The 23,792-nt window shown below is 43.2% G+C and overlaps 1 protein-coding gene across 2 annotated transcripts in view; it reads left to right on the top strand.

Moving 5' to 3' along the window:
* LOC137417009 (uncharacterized) overlaps positions 1-23,792 on the top strand; it is a 93,331-nt gene that overhangs the window by 13,941 nt on the left and 55,598 nt on the right. For both annotated transcript variants that reach the window (XM_078781646.1, XM_078781645.1), the window contains exons 10-14: positions 450-591; positions 817-927; positions 2,950-3,126; positions 9,677-9,919; positions 14,626-14,782. In XM_078781646.1, the coding sequence (XP_078637772.1) occupies positions 450-591; positions 817-927; positions 2,950-3,126; positions 9,677-9,919; positions 14,626-14,782 (830 nt within the window). The remainder of the gene's footprint in view (positions 1-449; positions 592-816; positions 928-2,949; positions 3,127-9,676; positions 9,920-14,625; positions 14,783-23,792) is intronic.

Genomic DNA, 23,792 nt, shown 5'->3' with positions numbered 1-23,792 from the left:
CACAAGAATAACTTTATTCCTCCTTCATCCGTAAGCACGTGTTCCCCATGCAACATATAACAAGAGTCATTTAAAATCACGTGTGTCATCACGTGCTCTTGCTTTCGGACGTCACTTCCTATCTCGAATCTGATTGGTTGCCTTGCAGAGCAACGGCTCCTTAGGATTTCCTCAACTCTAAGGAAATTCTTCGCAAAGGAATCCCAGAATACCTTGAAGTAAATCTTTCCTTAAGCTAAAAATGAGTGAAATATTATGTGACAAGGCTTAGTTCCTCAGTGATGTAGCATCTGCTCGACAACGTTAAAGTTCATTGGAAAACAGATGGACGCCATCTCATTTTATTTTACCTGGGCGCAATAGGCGAGCTATCGCTGGCACCTTGATGAAATTTGATGCTGCAGGAATGTCATGTTAAAATCCCACTTGCTTGCTCCGTTTGCCCTCAGCACATGTGTGTCTAGCCATTGGAACTGCACCGAGGACTTATGTCCTGGCACGTGCGCCATTTTTGGAGAGGGCCACCACCTTACATTCGATGGCAAGAAGTATTACACCTTCAATGGACCCTGCAAGTATGTGGTGGCACAGGTAAGGTTATAACACCATGCACACGTTTTCCAAAATGGAGTAACCAGAACTTTCTTGTCTACCATGCATCAATCGGTCATGAGTCAAGCAAAAAGGCCTAAATTCACATCATGGGATCATGTCTCAACTACCTGTGCTCAGTGATAATTTTAGAGGCGTTTTTTTGAATTTGTGAGCACAATAAACATGCTTATTCTGGTTGCGCTTGTATTCTGTGATCTGCAGGACGCGTGCGGAGATGATGCGAGCAATGTAACGTTTAGGGTCATTGCCGAGAACGTTCCCTGTGGGTCAACAGGAACAGTATGCACGAAGAATGTTCTGATTATTATTGGGGTATGAAGAAGAGGATTCTTGTGACTGCATCCTATTATTTGGTGTACTCTCACTTTTCCCCACTCTCTTTGACATCCATTTCTATTAATTATCCTCTATCCTTTAAATTCAAATCTCAAATTGTACTCATGACCTCTCTGGAATGTTTTGCCCTCAATGCTCCTAAAAAAATCTCGCCGAGCACCTCCGAGTCCAATTTTGACCTCATTAACTCCAACCTCCAACTCTTCTCTAATTACATTATATTGTGGATGAAAGGAGTGGAGAATAAATTGTGATTTTGTACTTGACAGAAAATGACGAATATGTGGCGTCAGTTACATCACGTCGGATAACAACAATACAAAAAACTAGCAGGGACCTGCGGAATATCCGCACAATGTAAAATGTGAATTCAAGTCCTCAACGCCATCCCCTCCGCCCCACCCCCACTCCCAAGTCGTCAACCCCCTTCCAAAACCCCAAGTCATCAACCCCCCAATTCCAAATCTCGAGTCATCAACACCCTACGAAACCCCAAGTCCTCAACCTCTACCTCCCGACCCTTAGGCCTCAATCGCCTTCCCGCGCTAAGCCTTTAAACCCCCTCCTCAACCCCTCACCCCCTCCACACCACAACTACTCAATCCAGTTCTTCACCACAACTCCTCAACCTCTCCTCCCCCATTAAAAGTCCTAAACCCCCAAAGCCTCATCCTACCCCTACCAACTCTGTCCCATCTTTGCTTTCCCAGCCCCAACTCTCTGCCCTCCTCCCTTCCTCTCATAAAAAAATAGAGTTAGGAAATGTTTAAAGTTATTAATCTGTTGCCCTTGAATAGTTTCATTTTCGTGATGTGTGTGTGTGTGTTACATGAAGGGGGCTGGCAGGATAACACCGAGGTGGTGTGTTCACCTTTGGGCTGTCTATTCTGGATTTGATTCCCAACCCAACTATAAACTCTCATCCTGGTGTTTCAAATTTGAAGGACATTGATTGAATCCATGAGTATGCCGTCCATCAGATGGGTCATTATTCCAGGCATCTCATCTGCTAATATTCACTGGTTGATGTTAAAGATCCCAAAGTGCCTTTTATTTGAATAGGCCACTGTTTGCCAAATCCCAAATTCCTGCCCTTACGTTCAGGGGCACTGCACCGGCAACACAACTAACGAGGCAGCAAACGGACCCGACTTTGTCATTGAATCCCACTACAATATGCATTTACAAGAAGGGGCTCGGATGAAGGACAATATAACATGAATAAACATTACTAAAGGGTGACATCCTCACAGTATATGTCATTTCAAGCTGGTTCACAGCACAGTCAGGGAAGTGCAATTTTATCACTATGCTCCCCCTAATGAATGTGTTGGAACCCATCTGTGGATCGGTCCCATCGGCCGATGGGTCTGCGCCGTCTGCGGATGTGTTGTTCACCTTGAAGGAATGTGTTGCTATATAAAATGCCAGGAATTGCTATATAAACAATGGAGAGCTGAGTCTGCCAGTGCCACCAGCGAAGTAGACCAGCGTTTTTAAATGGAGCGACATTATCTTATTTTTATCTTATCGACAAACGGTTATCGACAAACCACATGTCACGGACTGCTTTATAAACATTTCAAATTTCAAAAATAATTTCAAAAATATATTTGAATAAACATTTCAAATAAACATACTCATCCACCATTGATGCATACACATTCCTTCAAGGTGAACAACACATCCGCAGATGGCGCAGACCCATCGGCCGATGGGTCTGCATTGTCATTTCTCGTGCATCCACAGATGGGTCAGACCCATCGGCCGATGGGACCGATCCACAGATGGGTTCCAACAAATGCACTTGTAGTGTGTCCTCAATCCCACTGGGATTTTAGTGTTGATCTATTACTGCAGTAATGCACTCGTATTTTGATCCCCCATGTCAGAAGAAATTTAATTAATAAATGACCATTTTATATGAACGGCGTGAATGTCAATTCTGCTGCCGCAAAGCCACTTCTCATTTAATACCTCGTTCACCTTTCCATACAGAATGTGGCGGTGACTTTCCTTGGGCACAACTACCAAGTGCACCACATGTCCAATGGCAGTTCAATTCCTTTCCAAATCCGCCATGTTGGTATGTTCTGGATGGTTGTAGCAGAAGGATTGCAAATCTCCTGGGATGAAAAGACCACACTCTATGTCCACGTGGATCGCATGTACAAGGTCAGTTGCAGCTTTACTCAACGTTTTTTAGGAATTGTGGATGAAACGACAATACCAGTCAGTGTTCGACCTCCATCTGTCCTGCGCTTCTTTTCCTCAGTGTTTGGTTTTTCCAACTTTTTAAGTTTTGTTGATTGAACCTTATAATACTTCATTTGATTCTCCTACACGTTGAATACTTGTCAAAAACTAATTTGCATTGTGATGTTTCACAGGATTTATAACTTTATAATTGTGACTTAGTATAAAATAACGAAGTGGAGAAAGAACAATAACAAGCACGTATGTCGAGTATATAAAGTAAAATTCGTGTTTCTTTAATTGTTTATACTAGCAACGGTACCCTCGCTACGGGCGGGGCTCCAATTGGGAGGCCCAAATGAAAAGGCAAAATATCGGAAATTGAAAGGTTGTTTAATTTTAAACGATTCATATAAACATCCGTTGAATCATATCACACGCAAATCATCAAAATCTAAACGGTATCTTTAGAATTTCAATAAAAGCCACATCACTGTTCATATCGGTAAATATTATTCCATTGTGTTTCAAATGGTGATCGATAATCGTGTTCACAATCGCTATGTCGTTTGTACTCCCGATACGTGTACCAAATTCCTGATACGTGTAACTGTACCAAATCAAGTTTTTTTTTTTTTTTTTTTTTTTTTTTTTTTTTTTGTATACTGAATCGAGGCTCGTGAAAGAGCTGACATTTACTTCACAAACAAATCAACCAGACAAACAAAATATATAAAAAGAGGGAGCGGAAGACAAGAGAAGGGGAAGCACACAAACACTTGAGAGCACACAACATTTAAGAGCAGGGAGATGTGTGGGAGGAGGTGTGGGAAGGGGGGGGGGGGGGGGTGGGAGAAGTATAAAACACAAGGACACCAAGGACTTCCAGGACAGAAGTTGGTATTTCAAAAAAGTGGAATTGGGGTGAAATTAGCGGGGATAGAAAAGATCAAGGTTTTGGATGGGGGAAGATAAGAGATGGTGGTGAACAGCTGTTTTAAAGACCTGGAGGGTGGAGTGGGATTGAAGAGAGTGAGGGAGTTTGTTCCAGAGGTGGGAGAAAAGAGTAAAGAAGGAGTGAAGGTGAGCAGAGAGTCTTGATTTTGGCAGTTTGACCATAAGAGGGTTGCAGGCAGATCTTGTGCGACCTGTAGGAATATTTGCGGGACAGAGCCCAGAGAGAGCTGAGGGGGCAAGGCCAGAGAGGAGTCGGTAGAAGACGGAAAGACCACCAACCTGCCTGCGGTGAGTGAGTGAGAGGCCCTTGGAGTTAGCTTCATCGCGGGAGATTCCAATGATTCTGAATGCTTTGGTTTCAACAGCGTGAAGACGAGTTAGGTGTGAGGCAGGAGCACCAGCCCAGAGGGGAGAGCAGTATTCCATTGAGCTGCGGATGAAAGCCTTGTATGTGGTGAGGAGCTCAGGTGTGCCAAGGAAGGACTTCGCACGACGGAGGATGCCCAGTCGGCGACTGGCTTTGGAGGCCAGATTTGAAATGTGGTTTTCCCAGGAAAGATCATGGCAGATAGTGAGACCCAAAAGCTTGAGTGACAGAACCTCTTGGAGAGGATTATTCAGAAAGTGGATGGGAGGGTTGTCCAGTCGGTCTTTTCGGAGAGACATCGTAAGAGTGTGAGATTTGTCAGGATTGAAAGACATGTTCCACTTGTTTGCCCAGTCTGTGATTTTGTCCAGGTCTGCAGAGAGTGAGGAGGCTGCAGACTGCCGATCTGAGGGATGAAGATTGGAGCGACAGAGAGTAGAGTCATCAGCAAAGAGATAGAGAGGATTTTCAAGAGAGTCAGAGAGATCATTGATGAAGACCAGAAAAAGCACAGGGCCAGAACACTGCCTTGGGGAACTCCAGCCTGAACAGGAAGAGGAGATGAGAGAAACCCATTCAGGGCCACACGTTGACTACGACTAGAGAGGAAGTCCGCCAGCCATGCGTGGAGATTTCCATGGATACCAAAAGAGGAGAGTTTGGTGAGCAGAGTGGGGTGCCAGACCATATCAAAGGCACGTGATATGTCAAGGGAGACAGCTCTAATTTCCTGTTTGGCATTGAGGACCTCCTTCCATTGTTGAGAAAGCAGAAGTTAAAAGGATTTTGAGCCGATAGCTGTTACGGCCTTGGCAAGATCGATGGAGACAGCGATCTGTTAGCGATCGATGGAGACAGTAATCAGTTCGTGTATTCACCGCCCAAATAGCTATGTGGAATTCTCTCATGTAGAGCTTAAATGTTACGGCTGTTACGGCCTTGGCAAGATCGATGGAGACAGCGTTTATTATACTTATAATGAAGGACACTGTCTCAAGCCTCAGTCCCCATCACGGATGGGGCTCAGCGGTTTACCCAAGCCTTACGGCAAAGGGCAAGATACACGCTGGCCCGTCCAGTGTAGTGCGCGTGCGGCCCCAGACATCGAAGGGCATTAAACGTTCATTAAACGTTCATTAAAGGATTTCGAAACGAAAAACATTACGAAATTACGTTCAAACCGTCACGTCAAACACTACCATGAACACATACATCGTCACAATGAGAACATCGTCACAATGAACGTTATGCGAACGTCAATGTTATGCGGGAGTCCAAACCTGAGAATACTGGAGACCAAAGCTGAAATTGGGAAAACTAAATAGCCTATTTTTGTCCCCCGTCGCACCGCGGAGCGAAAGGGGGACTATGGTTTTCCCCTCCGTCCGTGTGTCCATCCGTGTGTGCATGCGTGCGTGCGTATGTGCTTGTGTGCGTACGTGCATGCGTGCATGCGTAAGCGAATGACGGAATTCTAATTTGGTGTGTGGGTGCAACCCACGTCAAAATCCAAGATGGCCGCCGCCATGTATGTCTGAACCTTGTGAGCGGAATATCTTGAAAAATAAGCGAAGTACCAACTTCTAATCTGGTGTGTGCGTGTATCTAGGCATAAGGAAGAAAGCTATTCCAAAATTGGGTCACCACGTCAAAATCCAAGATGGCCGCCACCATATATATGTCTGAACATTGTGAGCGAAATATCTTGAAAAATAAACGAACTACTAACTTCTAATCTGGTGTGTGGGTGTATCTACACATAAGGGAGAATGCTATTGAAAATTGGGTCACCACGTCAAAATCCAAGATGGCCGCCTTGCGTCTTCCACTTTGTCAACTCACATCACTTCACTGACAGGGGACTTAGGCGTAACGCTTGTACTCCTGGAGATCCCAGGATTACCCACACAAAATATCGTTTCGATCGGTTGAGCCGTTTTTGCGGTACCTTCGAACAGACGGACAGACATTTGGTGAATTCTAGTAAGATACACTGCCCTCCACAATTGTTGGAACAGTGAATTCAAATTTGTTGTTATTTCTGTATACTCAAGAAATTTGGATATGAGATCAAAAGATGAATATGAGGCAAGAGTACAGAACATTTATTTCTTCGTATTTCTATGCATATGTTTTACCATTGTAGACTAATAACACTTTTTTATGTTCAGTCCCCTCATTTTAGGTAAGTATAAGTATTGGAACAAATGACTGACAGATGTTTCTTGTTGCATGGATTGTTCACACATAAAAGAGCTGTGAATGTCCAGTCTTGGTTTTAGCCTTAGCTTTTTCTTTGCGAGTCTGCCTCTGGAGATAGTAGACATAAACAAACATGGAGTCTAGAGAACTGTCAATGAAAGAAAAGCAAGCAATTTGGCAGTGAGCTTTACACCACTCCAGCCGACGCTTGGCATTGCACATGTTGATCTTAGGCTTGTGTGCGGCTGCTCGGCGATAGAAATCCTTTTCATGAAGCTCCCGCCAAGCAGTTGTTGTGCTGACATTGCTTCCAGAGGCCGTTTGGAACGCAGTAGTGAGTGGTGCAACCCATGAGAGACGATTTTTACGCTCTTCAGCACTTGGCGGTCCCGTTCTTTGAGCTTGTGTGGCCTATCACTTCGCGGCTGAGATTTTGTTGCTCCTAGACGTTTCCACTTCACAATAACAGCACTTATCGTTGACCGGGGCAGCTATAGCAGGGCAGAAATTTAACGAACTGACTTGTTGGAAAGGTGGCATCTTATGACGGTGCCACGTTGAAAGTCACTGAGCTCTTCAGTACGGCCCATTCTACTGCCAATGTTTGTCTATGGAGATTGCATGGCTGTGTGCTTGATTATATATACCTGTCAGCAATGGGTGTGGCTGAAACAGCCGAATCCACTAATTAGAAGGGGTGTCCGCATACTTTTGGTCATGTAGTGTATGTCTTTCAATCCTAACAAATCTCACACTTTCTCTCTGTCTCTCCAATAAAATAATCTGGTAAACCCTCCCATATACTTCCTTAACAAGCCTCTTGTAGAAGTTCAGTCATTCAAACTCCTGTGCCTCACTATCAGCTGTGATCTTTCTCGGGCAAACCACATATCTAAGTTGGTTTCCAAAGCCAGTTGCCAACTGGGTCGTGCAAAGTCAATCCATGGCACACCTGAACTCCTATCTACCGACAAGGCTTTCATCCACAGCTTTATGGAGTTATTGTCTCTCCTCTATACTGGTACTCTTGCCTCACACGTTGCTCAGCTTGATGCTGTGGAAACCAGGGCCTTCAAAATCATTGGCATCTCCTGATGAAACTGAGTCACCGGGCATATTATTTTCACATCACAGACAGACTTCCTTATCCCCAACCACCTTCCCCCACCCCTCCGCCCTCCACGGTTGCTTCAAGGGGCACGTGGTCTGCCATTGACCCCCCCGCTGGCAACATCCCCATAAGTCCAGACTCGCTATTAATCTCCACTAATTTGTTCCACTTTTTCCCTCCTGTGGAATTATCCTCCTCAGTCTGTTCAATCCCACTCCTCCCTGCAGAGATTTTCCCCTGCTACATCACCCTCGTCTTCATTTTTTTTTCAATTCCTTTTCAAAAAACATTTAGTTCCGTTTCTGCTTCCTCAGTTTACCTGTCCACTTCTGTGATTCAGAGTTTGCACCTGTATCCATCTTGTTCACCCCGTGTCCTTTATTCCTCCAACTCTCCCTTTCTTTTGTCCATCTACCCTGCTGTTGATGTATGCTCCCTGCCCCCCTGTCCTTTTCATTCTGTCATGTCCTGGTTCGTTCTGTGTGCTAGCTCTTCCACGACCCTCAACTCCGTCTATTAAAAACATTTTATTGCATTGTCTTAAAGAGATTGAGGTTCATGGAAAAGTGTTTGAGTCCATTATATTGTGCTCTTCTTTGGAATCTTTCAAGGATGCAACCCACCTGCACCTCATGGTCTCTCAAATTGCTACCTCTGTGCTTTACTATTCATGTTGTGGTACACCCATGCATTCTTGTCCAGATGTTTCCACTTCTTCTCACCTTTGGTTCTGTTGTTCTGCTTTTCCCTGAGTCTTAACCTATGTATTAAAAGGAGGATTGTAAGCATAAGTAAGGTGCAACAACAGACACTGATAAACTCCTTGGTTAAAAAAAATTGCAGAGATTCATTAGGTCAAATTGAAAAAGGATGGGAAACCCATAAACAAGGAAGCAGGAAAGCAAAGGAAGGCTTGTGACTTGTTGGACAAGAATATGGGAGAGAAACAAGGAAAGAGTCTGGGGAAGACAGTGTAACCTGTAATATCAAAAGCAGCCACTGGAAGTAATTTGTCATGAAGAGCTGGCAATTGAAAATCAAAACCATCAGCTGGGTGATGACTTGATTTTGTTTAAACAATTTTGCATTGGACCTTAAAACCTTATGTCTGAAATCACTGTCTGCACCCAAGCTGTCTGCACCCAAGTGTCTTACACCCTATCATTTTATTTGGCAGTCTATATGATTAGATCTACTAACAGAGTACCCATCCTACAGGTGATCTTGTTCCAAGTGTGAAACACATTCTTCCGACATATTCCTTTACTTGGGCTGTGTATAGGCGATGAATCACTGCCTTGATCGCTCCCAAAAATATAAATTAACCGGGTTACCCACATGAAAACAAAGCTTCCATACTGAATATGTGTATATATATAATATATCGTGGTTATATAGCTCAGACAATTGCAATTGCACTGGCCCATAGGCTGACACCAGATGCTTGAAGCTAAGTCCTGATGCCTGAGGCCTATACGTACTGTCACTTTCACACGGCTCATGGTGCCGATCACTCCAACCTTTCGATATGTAACGGTCATTTTAATAGTCGTTCAGGTTGTTTTACACTGAACGGAAAACTTATAGGGAGGATATGGCGATTGTGAGTATGACACTTCCGAAGATGTCTCCAGCTTGGCATATCACCAAAATGGCGGTATGTATGATTTTTTTTTCAGGTTACAATTGTGGGTGGTGCCAGGCCAGCTGTCCAACCAATGGGTATAGAGTAGACATACAAACACTTGCTCCATTATATATTGATATAGATTACATGGTGGTCTGGACCACAATGTAGAGCTTTTCATCACTTGAAAATGTATGTATGTTCTCTACAATACCTAAAAAGAGGGGTAAGTTTGATTTTGACACTTCATATTCCAACCATGCAGGGTCGACTGTGTGGCTTATGTGGGAACTTTGATGGAGATGCACAAAATGACTTCGTACAGAACACTCTGGGAACAGTGACCAGCGCATTAGACTTTGGTAACAGCTGGGCGGCTGATCAGAACTCTTGCCCGGAAGTGAATGCCACGAAGGATCCATGTTTCATTAATCAAGAACGCAGACCTTGGGCTGAGCGACGCTGTATAATTCTCTACAGCGAAACCTTCAAGCCATGCCATGCGCTGGTGAGCCAATCTGTCATTTACTTCTCTCTGTAGTTGTTTCTAATAATTATTCAGAGCTTTTTTTCATTATATGAGAGTCCTTGAACACTTTATTGTACTACATATAAAAATGTATATTTTACTGTCGAACATGTGAAAATAATAGTTAAATTCTGATATTTTGTGTAATGATCAACTATTGTGAAACAGTTAGGCAGGAAGTGACGAAATCACTGCCTAACGTATTCTGGGTAAACCAAAATGACAGCCAAAAGTCACGTGAGGTGTGGAACAGTCAAAGTTGTGGACGAAACAGTATTATTATGTTTATTGTGAAGGAAAACGTCAAACCATATGAAATCATAGGAAACTGCACAATTTGGCAGTTTGCCTTTCAGATAATTGAGTGACCAAATGGTAGACCGAGTGAAAAAATGGTCATAAATTGGTGAGCAATCTTGAGCATTCTCAACTGCAACCAAATGCTGTCACTCAGGCAAACAATAAACGTGTTGGACAGATTTTGTTACCTACGCCACCAAAGGTGGATGGAGGTTATGTTTTCACACCTGTCTGTCTGTCTTTTTGTTTGTTTGTCTGCGAACAAGATATTTCAAAAAGTTGTGGACGAAATTTGGCAGAGAGGTAGTGTATGTGACAAGGACGAAATGATTAGATTTTTGTGAAGATCCGGATTCGGATCCTTCTAGTAGATTTTTAAAAGTGATGCTTCACCATTGAGTGATCGGGCTAAAACGGATACATAGCAGTATATCTCAAAAAGTTATAGATGGATTTGGACGAACCTTGGTGTACCGATTGGGTGCATGACAAGGACGAATCGATTAGATTTTGGTAAAGATCTGCTAATGGATTCGGATACGAGAATTATTTAATTTTTTCGTGATGCTTCACCATTGAGTGATAGGGCTAAAACGGATACATAGCAGTATACCTCAAAACGTTATAGATGGATTTGGACGAAACTTGGTGTACCGATTGGGTGCATGACAAGGACGAATCGATTAGATTTTGGTAAAGATCTGCTAATGGATTCGGATACGAGAATTATTTAATTTTTTCGTGATGCTTCACCATTGAGTGATCGGGCTAAAGCGGATACATAGCAGTATATCTCAAAAAGTTATAGATGGATTTGGACGAAACTTGGTGTACCGATTGGGTGCATGACATGGACGAATCGATTAGATTTTGGTAAAGATCTGCTAATGGATTCGGATACGAGAATTATTTAATTTTTTCGTGATGCTTCACCATTGAGTGATAGGGCTAAAACGGATACATAGCAGTATATCTCAAAAAGTTATAGATGGATTTGGACGAAACTTGGTGTACCGATTGGGTGCATGACAAGGACGAATCGATTAGATTTTGGTAAAGATCTGCTAATGGATTCGGATACGAGAATTATTTAATTTTTTCGTGATGCTTCACCATTGAGTGATAGGGCTAAAACGGATACATAGCAGAAACCTCAAAAAGTTACAGATGGATTTGGACGAAACTTGGTGTACCGATTGGGTGCATGACAAGGACGAATCGATTAGATTTTGGTAAAGATCTGCTAATGGATTCGGATACGAGAATTATTTAATTTTTTCGTGATGCTTCACCATTGAGTGATCGGGCTAAAGCGGATACATAGCAGTATATCTCAAAAAGTTATAGATGGATTTGGACGAAACTTGGTGTACCGATTGGGTGCATGACAAGGACGAATCGATTAGATTTTGGTAAAGATCTGCTAATGGATTCGGATACGAGAATTATTTAATTTTTTCGTGATGCTTCACCATTCATTGAGTGATAGGGCTAAAACGGATACATAGCAGTATACCTCAAAAAGTTACAGATGGATTTGGACGAAACTTGGTGTACCGATTGGGTGCATGACAAGGACGAATCGATTAGATTTTGGTAAAGATCTGCTAATGGATTCGGATACGAGAATTATTTAATTTTTTCGTGATGCTTCACCATTGAGTGATAGGGCTAAAGCGGATACATAGCAGTATATCTCAAAAAGTTATAGATGGATTTGTAGGAAACTTGGTGTACCGATTGGGTGCATGACAAGGACGAATCGATTAGATTTTGGTAAAGATCTGCATATGGATTCGGATACGAGAATTATTTAATTTCGAAGTCATTCTTCACCATTGAGGAATTGGGCAAAAAGCGATATATAACGTGATATTTAAAAAAGTTATGGATGAGTTGTAACTAAACTTGATGGATGAGTTGGTTAGGTGACAAAAACAAGCCGATTAGATTTTGGTTCAGGTCCGAATCCAGATCCGGCCTATCATTGGGATACAAAACAAACTTCAGCCTGGCAGGGGTATGCTCTCCACCGAGTACCGTTGTCGTTTTCTCTGCAGATGTCGAGGCTCATGTAAGAGATAAACTTTGCAGAACTGCTGCACTGTGCACAAGACATTGGTGTGCAAAGTGTGGAAACGGATACCAAATGACCTCGCATTGAATCAAAAGGCCACTTGTGTGGCCATTGCAACAAAGATTCTGGAGCGCCAGCAAAGGGAGGTAGATGGTTTATTGAATATGATCGTGATACGTCATGAGACCCTGTCCCTTAATTAAAATATAAGAGTCAAAGAGAGCGTGGAGTGAAGACAAGCTTGATTCTAACCATCAAAAGACAATTAAAAAATTCAGCTATCAGTGAAAAAAAATTACCGGAATCGTGTTTTTAGACCGATTAGATTTTTTTACACAGCGGTTTAATTAATACACAATTTATTGAACGTGGTGAAACCATCAATGTGCACTACAATGTAAGTGGCTTAAATGAAGTGAGACGACGAGGATTATGCAGACGAAGGCCAGGCATCCTATCCCATGGCATGACTTCATTGCATGATAATGATCGTCCTCACATGACAAATTTGATCATTGCTACTGTAATAGAGATGGGTTGAGAAGTTCCAAATCATCCCCCATTCACTCAAGACTCACCATATTAGGACTTTTTTTTGTCTTTGGAGCACTAAAAACATCTTGGTGACGTTAAGTTTATGAAAGAGGAAGATGTCAAAGCATGGGACAAGTAAGGGACCATATGTCCTTTATTCACAAGGTTGTCACAAAATTCTGAAAAATGAAAGTTAAATTTTAGAAATAATATGATTAGAGAGAGAATGTTTAGAGCAACAGGGCTAGAGTGGGTGTGGAACATAAATAATGAGCATAAGGGGTGGGAAGAGGGAGAGCTGAAAAAAATTGTGCCACATGTTTACGTAATAATTAGACGCTCCATACATAACCCTAACCAAAATTGGTGTCTTTCATTATTTCATTAACCAAAATTGTCGTCACCAAGATGACTCCACTCTCTGCCGCTCCATTCCTCATCCCTCAGATTGGCAGTCTGCAGCCTCCTCACTCTCTGCAGACCTGGACAAAATCACAGACTGGGCAAACAAGTGGAACATGTCTTTCAATCCTGACAAATCTCACACTCTTACGATGTCTCTCCGAAAAGACCGACTGGACAACCCTCCCATCCACTTTCTGAATAATCCTCTCCAAGAAGTTCTGTTACTCAAGCTTTTGGGTCTCACTATCTGCCATGATCTTTCCTGGGAAAACCACATTTCAAATCTGGCCTCCAAAGCCAGTCGCCGACTGGGCATCCTCCGTCATGCGAAGTCCTTCCTTGGCACACCTGAGCTCCTCACCACATACAAGGCTTTCATCCGCAGCTCAATGGAATACTGCTCTCCCCTCTGGGCTGGTGCTCCTGCTTCACACCTAGCTCGTCTTCACGCTGTTGAAACCAAAGCATTCAGAATCATTGGAATCTCCCGCGATGATGCTATCTCCGAGGGCCTCTCACTTACTCACCGCAGGCAGGTTGGTGGTCTTTCCGTCTTCTACCGACTCCTCTCCGGCCTTGCTCCTCCAGCTCTCTCTGGGCTCTGTCCCCCAAATATTCCTACAGATCGCACAACATCTGCCTGCAACCCTCTTATGGTTAAACTGCCAAAATCAAGACTCTCTGCTCACCTTCACTCCTTCATTCATCTTTTCTCCCGCCTCTGGAACAAACTCCCTCACTCTCTTCAATCCCACCCCTCCCTCCAGGTCTTTAAAACAAATGTTCACCACCATCTCTTATCTTCCCCAATGCAAAACCTTGATCTTTTCTACCCCCGCTAATTCCACCCCAATTCCACTTTTTTGAAGTACCAACTTCTTTGCTGGAAGTCCTTGGTGTCCTTGTGTTTATACTTCTCCCACCCCCCCCCCCCCAAGCCCCTTCCCACGCCGCCTCCCCCCAAGCCCTCTCCCTCCCACACATTCCCGATGTCTCTGCTCTCAAATGTTGTGTTTATGTGCTTCCACTCCTCTCCTCATCTTGTCTACCACTCCCCTTTTTATATACTTTGTTTGTTTGTCTGTTTGATTTGTTTGTGTGATAAATGTTAGCTCTTTCACGAGCCTCGATTCTGTATCCAAAAATATATATATATAAAAAAATGAATATTTACTGCTCATGTTGATTTGCAATAATATGGCTGCAGATGTACGGATGATTCGAGATGGTTTATTTTCATGTAGTGGATTTATGTACCCGTTTCTGCCATTTGCGGTCACCTGTTCAGGCTGCTGTCTCATGCTGCACTGGAAAGGTGCTTGATTTGAGTAACAGCCAACTGTTTTTGGGTTTTGTGACTGTCCGTTAGGTGGACCCAGCGATATACTTCGATATGTGTGTCAGTGACGGATGCGGCTGCGACACCGGTGGAGATTGTGAATGCATTTGTACAGTCCTGGCTGCGTACAGCTACTTCTGTGCCCTGTCGGGCGTCTTTCCCACATGGCGCACTCCAGACATCTGCCGTAAGCGATTTCGTTCTCTGTTGATTACAAAGAATCGGGAATGGACTCGTTCCTTCGAGAAACAAATTTCTCAAGATATTTTATCTTCTATCTTCTTCTTATATATATATATATATATATATATATATATATATATATATATATATATATATATATATATAGAAGACACTTTCTTTTATATATATATATATATATATATATATATATATATATATATATATATATATATATATATATATACCTGCAGAACCGCTCGCTCTGACCAATATCGCCGCCACGCATTGCCCACATGGGTGCGTCCATATATATATATATGGAAGAAAGTTTTTGTTTGTTTGTCCGCACCCGCTAATCTCCTGGATGGCGAAAGATAGGAGGAAACCTCTGAAACAAAAAATGTCAGGACGGGCCCCGGGAAGGTTATAGGCCAGGTGGCGAGGCCGGTCGAGGCCGCCTCGGCCGGGCCGGGCCCATTTCGCAATAAATCTTCTTCTTCTTTTCAAATTTCTCTTGAAGTACAACTTATGCACTTAATAGGAATATCTGACTGCAACACATGCTTTCAAAATTCTCTCTTGTAGGGCCCGACAGAAGAAAGAACAAAGAATCATTGAGCACTAACCGATACTGGGCTCGCGTCAGACCTATGTACAGAAGATCAAATTCATTCAAAAAGAACCCGGGCAACGCCGGGTGCATTCAGCTAGTTATTAATATAAAATAGATATAAAAATTATACATTAATGCAAATAACTCAAGAATTCAATCCTTTCATATACACATCGTTGCTTAAATTTGTTGCTTCTGTATACACCTGGTCTGAGTCCAAAGTCTGAAGGTAGACCACAGAACCTATCCTACACAGCGGACAATGTATATATCTCATCCATTGGGGGTCCTCAGGTCTTTCATAGCATTGTTAAGCACACATCCCCATATTGAGCACATGTTCCAAAATTGGGCACAAATCCCCAAATTGAGCACACATCCCCAAATTAATGTGGATATCCTGTGGCCACTCATTTGTGTCATATGCCTTACCAGCAGACCTTTTCACAGATTTTGCACAATTCAAATACCATTTTCCTTCAGCAGCGATCGAGTAATTTATATTTTTGGAGATTTCCAAAACCTGAATATTATGCAGTTTATTTGATGGTTGACAACCCGACCATGCGGCAGGTCGCACTCGGTTACATTACATGTTACGAGCGGCAGTTCCGAAAGACTGACCTGACTGCTTTTAATACACATACACACACACACACACACACACACACACACACACACACACTAGTATAAAGCCCGTCACAAATGACGGGTTAGAACAGTTTATTTGATGGTGCAGCTGCATGAGCATGCCAAAGTCTGTAGCCTGAGCCGAATGTAAATGAACGAATGATCGTTTTTAGCCATTTTCTCCGCTAGAGCGGGGGTTAGCCTTGTGGACCCCATGACAATCATGGTTCCCTGTTTGAGGCAATGTTTTTATGGTCAGATGCCCTTCTTGATGCCAACCCTTAGTGGCCTCTTACAGACAGGGATACGGTGTACCTATTCTAAATCGGGGTACACACCGGGATCATTCATCCCAGTTTGCCATCCTTGGAAGGATGATAGGCTGAGTCAACTCCCCTGGCATTAATTCAGCGATCGACCGGGATTCGAACTCAGGATCCCAGGATCCCAAGCCTGCACCCTAATGGCTAAGCAAACACCAGGCTCCTGGGCCTAGTATATATATATATCTATATGGAGGATATACATATATATACACCCGGTGTGTACCCCGGTTTAGAATAGGTACACCGTATCCCTGCGTGTCGTAAGAGGCAACTAAAAGGGTTGGCGTCAGTAAGGGCATCCGGCCATAAAAACATTGCCTCAAAAAGAGAACCATGACAATTACAACTACATATGGGCAGGGTACAGCCCAAAGTACCCCGTGGGGGACCCCACTCCCTCTCTTCAAAACTCAAGGTGGGGTACCTGATCGAAGCAAGGGTGGAAATCACTCCATTTATGACGACGAAACATCTGATGCCCGACGTGGAGATCGTTTTCTGAGGTTTGGGACATGGAATGTAGGGACAATGACAGGGAGATCAGGAGAAGTGGTGGAAGTATTGGTCAGAGGAAGAGTGGACATATGTTGTGTGCAGGAGACGAGATGGAAGGGAAGTGGTGTGAGAATGGTGAAGGGCAGGCATGGACAGAAATACAAGTTTGTGTGGCAAGGGTGCCCAGAAGGGGTGAATGGTGTTGGTGTCCTGTTTTCTGAGGAGTTTGTAGACAGTGTGGTGAGTGTGACGAGAGCAAGTGAAAGGTTGATGATGGTGAAAATGATTGGAAAGCTCTTGGTGAACGTCATCTCGGGATATGCTCCGCAGGTTGGTCGGAGCGATGAAGAGAAGGACAAGTTCTGGTGTGCAATAGAGAAGCTGATGGAAAACGTGAAAGATGAGGAAGTTGTTGTGGTAGGAGGAGACCTAAATGGACATGTGGGAAGGAGTATGGATTCTGAAGAGGGTCAGAGAGCGGTATTCAGGATTGCAAAGCAGATAGCGGAAGAGAGGTGTGATGTGATGGGGGTGAGTTGCTTGAAGGATTAAGTGGGACTAATCGTTGTGGACCCAGATGGAATTAAAGGAAGATGGAAGAGATATATGGAAATGCTGTTGAATGCAGAGAATGAATGGGATGGCAACATAGAGAGTAACCCAGTTTTAGGACCGGCAGAGAAGATAACTGAGAAGGAATTTGAGGAAGCGATAAAAGCAATGAAGAGTAGAAAAGCGGGAGGGCCGACGGGAGTTGTGGGAGATATGTTGAAGGCAGCAGGAAGTTGGGGTGTGAAGAGAATGACAGAGATCTGCAATCTGGTGGTGAAAGAAGTCCGCATTCCAGTGGATTGGGAACTGAGTACCCTCGTCCCTCTATACAAGGGGAAAGGTGGCCCTCTGGACTGTGGCTCGTATCGAGCGATAAAGTTATTGGAGCATGGAATGAAGGTATTGGAAAGGGTGTTGGAGAGGAGGATAAGGAAGAAAGTGAAGATTGACGAAATGCAGTTTGGATTTATGCCAGGAAGAGGAGTGACAGACGCACTTTTTATTGTGAGGCAGTTGCAGGAGAAATACATGGAGAAGAGGAAGAAGTTGTTTCCTGGGTTTATTGATCTGGAGAAAGCATTCGGTAGGGTTCCACGTGAAGTAGTGACATGGGCATTGAGGAAGTTAGGAGTGGAGGAATGGTTGATCAGAGAGGTGATGGCAATGTACAAAAGAGCACGCACAGCTGTAAGGATGAAGGACGGGAACAGTGGTGAGTTTGAGGTGAAGGTGGGAGTGCATCAGGGGTCGGTACTAAGTCCACTACTATTTGTCACTGTTGTGGAGGTGCTGGCTCTGAACGTAAAGGAAGGTTTACCGTGGGAGTTGTTGTATGCAGATGATCTGGTGTCGATTGCAGAAAGTATGGATGGACTGAAGGAGAAGAGGAACAAGTGGAAGGAATGTATGGAGACAAAAGGTCTGAAGGTGAATATCGGAAAAACGAAGGTGATGGCAAGTGGTAAAGCATGTGGTGAGGTGGAAAGAACTGGGAAGTGGCCGTGTGCTGTGTGAAGGAAGGGTGTCAGAGTGAATTCCATTCAATGTACAATGTGTGCTGAATGGGTTCATCAAAAATGTAGTGGTTTGAGAGGGTCATTAACCAGTGCGGCAGCTACATTCAAATGTAAGGTGTACACAGAGGGAGCTGCAGATGGAGTAAATGTTGAGTTGGATCTTGGAGACAGCATGAAGCTGGAAGGTGTGAAAACATTTTGTTACATAGGAGACATGCTGAATGGAGAAGGTGGATCAGACTCGGCAACGGTTGCTGGAGTGAGATGTGAATGGAAGAAGCTTCGGGAACTGATTGGCGTGCTGACGAGGATGGGAGTGTCATTGAAGCTGAAGGGAAAGGTGTATGCTGCATGTGTGAGAAGTGTTATGATTTATGGGAGCGAGACATGGGTAATGAATGTAGAGCAGCAACGAAGGCTGCAAAGGGTGGAAATGCAAATGGTTCGGTGGATGTGTGGAGTATCGTTGAGAGAGAGGAAGACAAATGATGAATTGCGAAAGATGATGGGAATAGAGCCTGTGATTCATGCTGTGAAGAGGAACAGGTTGAGATGGTTTGGTCATGTGTTGAGGAAGGATGAAAGTGACTGGTTGAGAAGAGTGATGGAAATGAATGTAGAAGGAAGTAGAGGACGGGGAAGACCGAGAAAGACTTGGCTAAAGATGGTCGAAGAAGAAATGCGGGCAAGGGGGTTAACAAGGGGAGATGCAGAAAATAGGGCAAAATGGAGAAGATTGTCATGGGGACCGCAAGGCTAACCCCCGCTCTAGCAGGGAAAATGGCCTTAAAATGCATGTTGTGTTGTTGTTGCTGTGAGGTGTTTTTATTACGTGTTTTATGGCTGTGAGGTGTTTTTTATTTCGTGGTGGTGAGGTGTTTTTATTACGTGGTTTATGTCTGTGAGGTGTTTTTATTTCGTGTTTTATGGCTGTGAGGTGTTTTTATTAAATGTTTTATGGCTGTGAGGTGTTTTTATTAAATGTTTTATGGCTGTGAGGTGTTTTTATTACGTGTTTTATGGCTGTGGGGTGTTTTTATTACGTGTTTTATGGCTGTGAGGTGTTTTTATTACGTGTTTTTTGGCTGTGAGGTGTTTTTATTACGTGTTTTATGGCTGTGAGGTGTTTTTATTACGTGTTTTTTGGCTGTGAGGTGTTTTCAATTTCGTGGTGGTGAGGTGTTTTTATTACGTGTTTTATGGCTGTGAGGTGTTTATAATTTCGTGGCTGTGAGGTGTTTTGATTACGTGTGTTAAGGCTGTGAGGTGTTTTTAATTTAATAGTGGTGAGGTGTTTTTACTACGTGGTTTATGGCTGTGAGGTGTTTTTATTATGTGTTTATGGCTGTGAGGTGTTTTTATTACGTGTTTTATGGCTGTGAGGTGTTTTCAATTTCGTGGTGGTGAGGTGTTTTTATTACGTGTTTTATGGCTGTGAGGTGTTTTAAATTACTTGGTGGTGAGGTGTTTTGAATTACGTGGTGGTGAGGTGTTTTTAATTTCGTGGTGGTGGGGTGTTTAATTACGTGTTTTATGGCTGTGAGGTGTTTTAAATTACTTGGTGGTGAGGTGCTTTGAATTACTTGGTGGTGAGGTGTAATCGTCCCAAACTTCCGGTCTGCACCTAACCCTCCCATATGTATGTGCTGAGTTCTTTTTTGAATTTTATATATTTTTTCAACCTAAATTGTTTATAAAAATGGAATATCACAAACACAACAAATACATTTGTGCAAAATAATTGTTTGCATTATAATTGGTGTAAATATTGACAACACAGCAACTCAGGTACAGTCATTATCCTCAGCTAAAACAAGCCCGTTCCTCAGTATCGACGCGCGAGCCGAGCCAAGCTAGTATATATATATGTGTGTATGTATGTGTGTGTATGTATGTGTATATATATATATATATATATATATATATATATATATATATATATATGTATGTGTGTGTGTGTATGTATGTATACGAGTATATACAGTGCGTATCAAAAAAAAGGTAATCCGAATTCAAGGGATTAATATGCAAAGGTTATTTATTTTGACAATTTACATGTGGTTTACTAATTAAGAGGAGATCCTCAGATTTCCATTGATACCTTCCATGCATCATTGCTGTCACACATGACTGAGTACATGTTCATTGAAAATGACAAGTTCAAATCGCATTTTTACTAGTTTGGCTAATCGATGCAAGTCAGGATAATTGGTGCAAAATGAACGTCAGATGTGAACTTTTCTCAGGAATGATTGGCATTTATGCACCGACACCTTCAACATGTCCACCTCCCCTTTCAACACAAAGCTCATAGCGGCAGAGCATGCCCTGAACTGCTCGTCTCACCATAGCCGGGTCATTGCGCAAAGCATCCACTTCATGTCGAATATGGCCCTGCAATTCGTCAAGATCACGGGGAGGAGTTACAAACACCTTGTTCTTTAAATGTCCCCAAAGGAAATAATCACATGGTGTGAGGTCAGGTGATCTTGGCAGCCATTCTACTGCATGGTTGAGGGTGATGACTCGGTCTCCAAAGAGTTCCCTCAGTCGATCTCGGACAGCGATAAGACGATGTGCTGGGGCGCCGTCTTGGGCCCACCAGAGATATCTGAAGACACCACAAACCTGTCTCTCAAAGTTCTCCTCCAGCTGTGGTAAAACGTCATCATTGATCATCTGCAGATACCTGTTACCATTGACATTCCTTTGAAAGAAAAATGGTCTGATCACCTGACGACTTCCACAAAGTCCCAACCAAACAGTCCACTTTTGTCGATTCATGTTGGTGTCCAAATTAAATTCTGGGGGTTGTCCTGTCAGTGCATATTCAAGAACATTATGGGTATTGATCTTGCCGTCCATGGCGAAAGCAGCCTCATCGCCGATAAAGAGATACCGCAGGAAATTGACATCTGCTTCGCAACGTGCTATCAACCATCTGGCAAGCACCAGCCTCCTGGCAAAATCCCCTGGCGTAAGTTGATGCCAGTTGTGAATCCAATATGGATGTTGGTGGAGCTCCAGTCTTGTGATTCGGTTGAATGTTGCTGAAGGCAATCCCGTCCCATTTTGTCTTGCGCTGGTATCCCTAGGATGCTCCAAAACTTGCTGCCTTACTGCTGCAATGTTCATTTTCAATCACCCAGTGTGCCTCCTACCAGAATTCTCAATGTTGCGGTTGAGGCTAGTGCCATTCTCTTGGTATTTTCTAACATTCGCCCAGATGGTTTTGGCTGCTGGAGGCTCCTGTTCTGGGAAACGTTCCCTGTACGCATCACGCGTTCGCTGCAAACTTCCAGTTTGGTGAAAGGTTGTAACCACGAAGGTTCCCTGTTCAGTCGTAAGTTGAACCATCTTTTCAATGAATTAGGCTGTCTTTAAACACATACACTGTAGGCCCATCTTAAATACCCATCTTAAACAAAGGATGATGCAACCGACGATTACCAGACCAGCTTAACAATTTTACATAATCAACTTGGCAATCGACAAGTAATGCGTCCATTTAAAACTGTCTTGCACCGATAAGCCAAACTTGAAAAAATGCGATTTGAACTTGTCATTTTCAATGAATATGTACTCGGTCATGTGCAACCACAATGATGCATGGAAGGTATCAATGGAAAGTTGAGGATTTTTTTGATACGCACTGTATATGCTGTATATGCGTATGTATATATATATATATATATATATATATATATATATATATATATATACAGACTTGGCATTTAATATGGAATCTTTTTTTTGTGGGGGTGAACTTACTTTTCAAGATGTCTTAGAACCAAAAGTTCATTGGAATTATGTTGAAATTATTCTAGATTTTGTTAATGTGACCTTTAAAAGAAACAAAAAACACATTTGACATTTCGAAACAAATAAATTGATCCTTGAAAGTGATGTAAACTGATATCGAACTCAATTCATGGACAGTACTGTGTTAAACTTCTGTACGTTTTCCAGAAGTATCTCTTTATTTTGCACATTAGCCAAATTTTTTTTATAACAAAAACAAAAGTTAAATTACGACTGGGATTACGGACAGTAAAATTACAGTTCAGTACTTCGTGTAACCCCCACGAGCATTCAGGAGAGCACGTACACATTGAGGCATGCTGTTCAAGAGATTTGCCAAGGTTTGGACAGGAATCGCTTGCCATGCAGTGACAATAGCCTGCTGCAATTCACGCACAGAGGTCGGCTGCTGGTCCAAGTGGTCGATTTGACACGTTAGTTCTGCCCACAAGTTCTCTATCGGATTCATATCCGGGGACATGGCAGGCCACTCCATATGCTCTACACCACGGTCAGCAAGAAAGTGTTGGATCATGCGAGCACGATGAGGCCGTGCATTGTCATCTTGGAAGACAAAGTTTCTTCGAAAGGCTGCACGAGCAAATGGAAGCAATGTTTCTTCCAGAATGGCCCTGTGCTTGAACTGGTTCAGGTTTCCATTCAGAACAACCAGGTCAGTTTTGCCCCCTGCATGAAAAGCAGCCCAAACGGTCACCCCACCACCTCCAGCTTCGACTCTTGGCACTATTCAATCTTTGTTGTAGGCTTCATGCACTTGTCTGCACACTCGGACGCGGCCATCTTGACGATAGACCAGAAATCTAGACTCGTCACTGAAGATCATGTGATTCCAGTGTCCTGGCTGCCATTGACGGTGCTCTCTGGCCCACTGCAATCGGCACTGACGGTGTTGTCTGGTCAGGTGTGGCTTTCTCAGGGGACGCCTGGCACAATAGCCTGCTTGAACCAGTTGTTGGTTGACTAGCCTTCTGGATACAGGCACATTTGTCAGTTGCTGCCCCTCAGCCCTAAGCCGATTAGCTGACTTGGCACGGCCATTGCGGACTAACCGGTGCAGCTGGCGATCATCCCTCCTTGTGGTTCTGTGGGTACGTCCTGGCCTCGGTATTGGAGTAGGGACACCCCTCTGAGCATTTCGTTTCAGGATATATGACACCTGACCTTGAGTGATGCAATACTGCTGAGCAATAGCACGCTGTTTCATGCCGTAATTTCGTAAAGCCACCACTCCATGACAAACAGCATTGTCGAGTTGACGGACCATCTCCAGAGGAAGTGGCAATAACTTTTGGAGACGTGCAGCAGTTGTTTTCCACTAATACAGAACGCAACAACCCTTGTATACCCGACTGTGAAGCCAATCATCAAATGCACCTGTCCGTACATTTTGCCACGCCACCTGTGATATAATCCTGTTGTTGACTTCTTGCTGCGACAGACAATCAGTGACATGGTTCTTTTAACAAATAAATCACCAAAGTGTAAAAGAAACTCACTAGATTGATATACTGAGTTAAGAAAGTAAACCCAAGTCAAGAAAAAAGAAATATTCCATATTAA

The sequence above is a fragment of the Myxine glutinosa genome, chromosome 7 (assembly GCF_964187855.1).
Source record: "Myxine glutinosa chromosome 7, kmMyxGlut1.1, whole genome shotgun sequence".
Classification (NCBI taxonomy): domain Eukaryota; kingdom Metazoa; phylum Chordata; class Myxini; order Myxiniformes; family Myxinidae; genus Myxine; species Myxine glutinosa.
This window is presented reverse-complemented; position numbering and strand designations above follow the sequence as displayed.